The 6,334-nt window shown below is 30.3% G+C and overlaps 1 protein-coding gene across 2 annotated transcripts; it reads left to right on the plus strand.

Moving 5' to 3' along the window:
- Positions 1-431: 431 nt before the first annotated feature.
- On the plus strand, positions 432-2,957 carry LOC119690268. 2 transcript variants are annotated; one of them, XM_038105290.1, is made up of 5 exons: positions 432-650; positions 823-1,016; positions 1,105-1,293; positions 1,369-1,907; positions 2,479-2,957. In XM_038105290.1, coding segments are annotated over exons 1-5 (1,059 nt in total). In that variant the 5' UTR covers positions 432-514; the 3' UTR covers positions 2,480-2,957. The 2 variants fall into 2 exon arrangements, with proteins under 2 accessions (XP_037961218.1, XP_037961217.1); XM_038105289.1 differs by lacking the exon at positions 2,479-2,957 and having other exon boundaries at positions 1,369-2,445.
- Positions 2,958-6,334: the final 3,377 nt, after the last annotated feature.

The raw sequence follows: 6,334 nt of genomic DNA on the forward strand, positions 1-6,334 counted from the left end.
CAATGAAAAATGTTAACTGTGATGGTCCACCAAAAAAATTTTATTTTTAATGAATGAAATGAAATGTGCAGTTGCTTCAGTAGTCCTTGAAAGTACTTCTATTGTTTAAATAATTACAAATAATTTTTAAAAATATAAATATCAATGGTGGAAATTCTTCCCTATCAAAATTTAAGTTTAACTCAATGCTAGAAAATGAATTTAACATTTATATCTGGCTCTTATTGAGCAGATCGGATTAGAATAAAGTCAACGAAATGTCAGTTGTAATTACATTGAAATAATCTTTGTACAAATTGAATTTAAAGTAAATACATTTCCATTTAGATAAAGAGTTCAATCATATGTTATACTATAGTGCTCTATCCAATAAAGAATTTATGAAGTTGGCTATGAAATTTTGATATATAAATATTTGAAATAAAAAAATTCGTTTCCATATATATATTTTTTTAGACACGGTAAATTCAAAAATTTGGCTAACAATATTTCTGTGGTTTGTTTCTACATATCCATGACAAGCAATTTTCGGTACATAAAAATTATTGATAAAGTAACAACGAATCATATTGAACAATTTTGGATGTCTGAAAAGGAGGTGTTATTAGTTGAGATGGTTGATGGTAGTAATGATTCTGATTCTTCAAAAGGTAAAAATATGCTAATAAAATTTTAAAAACTCAAGTTTTAACATTTAATGACTTTAATATGTTATGTATATTATTATACATTCGCCCTCTGTTAATGATTTATTTATACATATTACAAAAATAATCATGAATATGAAACATATCACAAATAAAAAATATGTAAAAATTCTAGAAAGTGAAAACGAGACTTCCACAGACAAAACAGTTTTAATGCCCACTGAACCAGGTGTTAGCAGACCAGTTATAATGGAAACCGAGGCTTACACTTTCACAGCATCAAACCTTTATGTTCCGATTCAGAAACCTGTATTTACCTATAAAATTGACGGAAGGAAAATAAAACTAACTTGTGGGATTGAAACAGAAGTAAGTATATCTTTATATATCTTTTATCGTACATATTTCATTTAGTTATTTATAAATTTTAATTTAATATTATTGCTTAACAAAAAAGTATGTTACACAAAATAACATGGCTAAAGCACTGGAACGCCAATATAGTGCAGTTGATGAACTTTTCATGCCTAGGTTTTTCAATATCTCAGAAGTAATTACTTCTCAACAAGAACAAATGGAAACGTCACAAAAAACGTCAGTTGCGATTAAAGAAAACTCAAACTCTAAATCAACCTTAACAAACCAAGTGAGCACAGTATTGTTTTTAACTATAAATTTTATTTTATTTTACTGAATCTTTCTGATTAATTCTTCTTTAAAGAATACTTTAGGTAATGATAGAACAATACGTGAGGATGATCACCAAAACTCATTCCAAAACCCATTTCAAAATAAAGCAACAATGAAGGAGCAATCATTGAAAAATGCCATCTTCTCGCACTACAAAACTTCTCCAGTTGATACCTCAACCGAACAATCAAACTCTAGTGAAACAGATAAGAATCTAAAATATCCATCTGGTCCACTAATGGAACATAGTACACTAAAATATTTGTATCCAGAATGTTCTAATAATGAAAAGCAAAATGAAGACATCACGTTACTATTTTCTGTGTTGGAAGGAAAATGGTATGTTGAAGGAGATGTAGCACCATTTCCGAAAGAACTAGAACCATATAATAAACCAATGAACAGCAGTTATACTCGTCTTAAAGATCTAAATACCGATTCTTATCCCACCGCTTCCGAAAACTGTGATCACAATACACGTAGAAAACAAAATGAAGTTATATCATATCCGGATTATATTCCTCAGGAACCAGGCACTACTATGTATTTTTCAGTGAAAGATAAAAAATGGTACGTATGCAGCGATTCGGATTCAGAAAATGATGATACAGAAGACAATTTCTATAATACCAGTACCACTTGTTCTAGTCACTCTAGCCATTATAACACTAATAGTGATGATAGCGTTAACCATAGTTTGCAGAGATCAAAAGAATATTATCGTACATGGTTTAGCGACAAGGGGAAGTTGGAAAATTCTCTCGAAAATAATGATTCAGATTAAGAATTTTAAAAATTCATAAAATTCATCTTATAACCTCATATATAAAAAGTTGCAAAACTGATACAGAGTCTTAGAGTCCAGATTGTGTCTAACAATCCCAATGAAAAATTAGTTTATTATGATATATTATTATGATATTATATTATAATCATATATTATTATGATTATGGATGTGGAAAGTAATAAAAAAGAGTTAAGTGATTGCAGCATTTAAAATAAAGAAGAGTAACCGATGAGGTTTTAACCGTAACTCCGTGTCTTTAAATGATTGTGGCTAAAGTGATGCAATGATAAAATATGAAAACCTTTTCAATTTTGTTTGTGATATCCGATTAATTTTCATAATTATATTTTCAGATTTAGTTAATGGCATCTTAAACTATTCATACTGCATCCTTAAATCAATGTATCAATGTGAAGTTCGTATATGGTTCCAATACAAAAGTTTAAGTTTGCGTGAAGTTAGTTGAACTGTATATGTTATATTATATATACATATATATAGATTGGGCTCCATTTATCGTATATGATATATAATTACATCAATACGTTCGTAACTTGAAAGCTGAAGGCCGATACATCAAATATGACCAACACATTATCAGAGATAATATCGGAAACAAGTCGCCGTTTTCATCATTAATGTATTCGTTCTAGTACTGTGTACTAGAACCGTTAAAAGAAAATATTTTGAGAGCAAATTCTATGTAGCGAAATTAAAAAAATAATCGAATTTAGTGACAGTAGAAGTTTTATTCCGAATATATAGATGTGCAAATCATTTGGCATTGTTAAGAATCAAAAAATTTTGTATCTGTTTTATTGAATACAATATAGATGGCTAAATATGTTTAATATTATTAGAAATATATTCTTTATTGTTTATTGTTTATTGTATTTAAAAATATTTTTCGTTTAGCAACCCAACTACAGGTAGGAAGTACCGACAGAATGTACAGTTATAACAATTACTACTCTTTATATATATAATAAATTAACTGTAAGAACAGTTTGAATAGCTTGAGTTGTCGAAACCCTAAATAATATTTAAAATTGTGATTAAATGGCTTAAGTCCAACAAAAACAATTGCAAACAAGATTTGAGAATCTTGGTTAAATTGCACTTGCCTATTAAATTAGAGGTATTAGAAGTAATAGGATTCGTGTGCAGTTATATCCTTTCATTCTTTTACATATAATAGTTTACGTAAATCACTAATAAAGTCACTGGACTTCATATTAGAATTATATATTGTTTATTTAATGACTGTTCACCTTTACTTACTGAATAAAGGGTACCATTTGCCAGCTTGCTCGTCGGAAAAAGGGTTGGATTATTAACTCCGCTATACCACTATTGAGTCGTAACAATAAAAATCGTGGCAGTTTGCTATATTAAATAAAACAAAAAAAAAATGCAGTTATGGTAATCCAAATGGATCAAAAGAATAATAAGAAACATAAAAAGAACAAAAACAGGATAAAACCTGGTCTACCAGCACCACTCCGTACTGTCTCTGTCCATGTCTGTCAGTTTGGACCTACCCACCCTCACTACCCTACTGTAATTACCATGAGCTGAAGTCAAGGTCCCTACTATTCCTTACAGCTCCCTAATTTTATTAGTCGTCCCTGTCCTGTCTAACTCATTTTCATCCTACCTAACATTGTCCCCTTTTTCACATCCACCTGTCATGATCTTAAACCATTTGGAATAAACAAAAAACCAACAAAAAGACCAATTTAGATTACAGTGATTCCATATTTAAGATATAATCAAAATAAACACAAAAATAAGAAGAAAAAATAAAAGGTGAGCTACAAATAAATAACACTAAATTTAAATAACTAACATTCTTCAAATTATTGGCATAAAAAAATATATAAAATTAGATAATAAAAAAAAAATACTCAGTAAAACTAAATGTGAAATATGTATGTATATATGCATATATAATAAAAACAAAATGTGAAAAGAAATCCAAAGGAAAAAACCAAAAAAAAAAGAGAGGAATATTACAAATTCGTCTTTCCGTTGATGACGCCATCAGCAAGAAAACCTGTAAATAAAACCGAACTCCCCTTATATTTGTACTCTTAATATAGGCATATCGGTGCTGCTTATATTCAAACATATATATTACGTTTATATACTTTTCTTTTCTCTTTTAAATGTGTGTTTAGAACCAAATTTAAATTATAGATAAATATTATCTTAACTAGATTAAAATAAAAAATAAAAGAATAAAAAAATTATAATATAAGTAAATGCACACAAACTTAATTTTTTTTTACTCCTTCTGTTTCAAAAATTAATTTACTTTAATATTCACAATTCAAAAATAATAAAAATCATAAAAATTATATTATAATTAAATAAAAATACTTCAAAAAAACTTTATAAATGATATATATGTATATATTATTTATATGGGATAATGAATGTTTTTATTTGTTCGCCACTTAGCTGTTGTTGATGTTGCTGTTTTGATGCTGCTTTTTGTGCAGCTTTTAAAAATTCTGGATAATCAATTCCTGTAAATGAAGTGGTGTGTCATCTATTAGTAAAATGAGATCACTTACAGCAACTAATTTCTCATCAAAAGAAATATTTTTCTTTGTTAATATTTTTTGTTAATAAGCACACGATGTTGCTTATTCGACTTTCACAAAAACTGACCCACGTTTTACTTCCACTAGATATTTTATATCCCCGCTCTTCACCGCTATCCATCACCGATAACCTTCTTTTCGGGTCAACGTTTGGAAGTTTGGCTAGCTAAAGTTTGTCCTAAAACAACTCGCTCAGATACTCTTACATTATATGAGCTTTCACCATACTTAACATCCACACTCTTAAATACTTTAATGTACACACTTAGCATCCACATAGCAACACGACCAAAAAAAAATATTCGTAAATTACATTAACATTTATCGTAACAACGTATGTAAAAGTTTCTTTTTCTAGAAAAAAAAGCGACATCAAATTACTCTGACTTCCGCGCTACCAGCCAAAGAATGCCAATTATTAGATCACCGCCTTCGCATATTGGAGTCACAAACCACTCACCTAAATGCTACTCAACAACGGATGGTAGTTCTGAAATGCTAGCCACGAACCAAATAGCAACGCTACAAAACCAATCCCAAAGACAATATTCATACTGGGTAAGTGAAACTTCTTCCAAGCCATCAACAAATTCAAAAATTAACACAACATCAGTGCAACAAAATAATGCAGATACATCCAAAGTCCGTGTCTTGGATAAATATATACAATTCATTAAAAGAAAACAGCGAATCGATTTGCCGTTCTAGCCAAAGATGATAAGAATACCCGACCCGCTCCTACCGCCACCTATATATTTGCATAAGAAAAACTCAAACGCTCTCATATACTCCCTAATACAAAATATTGGAAAAGATTCATTCCATGTTGCGCCTCTTCGTAAAGGAAATTTCGATGAAACACAAATTTCGATCAACGAAGAAAAACATTACAGAACAGTTGTTAGTAACCTCGAAAAAAATGGTAAAAACTTTTGTACATACCAACTTAAAAGTGCTAAAGGATTAACAGTGGTTATAAGAGGAATAAAACCGGATCTGAACACAGCAGTAATTAAAGAAGCGCTCGCAGAAGAAGGGTTTAAAGCAAAATCTGTGTACAATATTAAAAACCGCGACAAAGTTTAGACGCCCCTATATAGAAATAGCTTGAACCAGAAGGCAAGAAACTCAAACCGAACGAGGCTCACCCAATTTATTTGCTACAATTCCTACTGCACAGAAAAATATTAGTAGAAGAGATGAAAAGAGATCAAATTGCTATAGAGGCATCCATAGAACTCTCCTCTGATCACACACCAACTTTTATTCTGATTAAAAATACAACAATAGTCAATCCAAAACGCGAAGAAAAGCTGACAAACCAACACACAAATAGGCTAAAATTTAAAAAATAAATTGGCTCACATATTAACGTCGAGACTTCCCTAAAATCAAATGATGAAATAAACATGGCCGTACAGGACTTCACAGCTCTACTACAGGAAGTCGCTCGAATGTCAGCCCCCGTCCCAATATCCCACAAACCTATAAACTACCACACATCGAACGAAATTGAAACCCTTATACAGAAAAAACGACAAGCACGACGCCAATGGCAAGAACAAAGCATTAAAAGACAACTTAAGAATCTAACGAAAGC

Source organism: Teleopsis dalmanni, chromosome X (assembly GCF_002237135.1).
Source record: "Teleopsis dalmanni isolate 2A chromosome X, ASM223713v2, whole genome shotgun sequence".
Taxonomy (NCBI): domain Eukaryota; kingdom Metazoa; phylum Arthropoda; class Insecta; order Diptera; family Diopsidae; genus Teleopsis; species Teleopsis dalmanni.

Excerpts from the sequence above, each read along its gene's own strand:
- LOC119690268 (XM_038105289.1), top strand. The coding sequence starts at position 515 with ATGACAAGCAATTTTCGGTACATAAAAATTATTGATAAAGTAACAACG. Across the intron at positions 651-822 it reads TGATTCTGATTCTTCAAAAG|AAAGTGAAAACGAGACTTCC; the intron begins GTAAAAATATGC and ends TAAAAATTCTAG. Across the intron at positions 1,294-1,368 it reads AATCAACCTTAACAAACCAA|AATACTTTAGGTAATGATAG; the intron begins GTGAGCACAGTA and ends TCTTCTTTAAAG.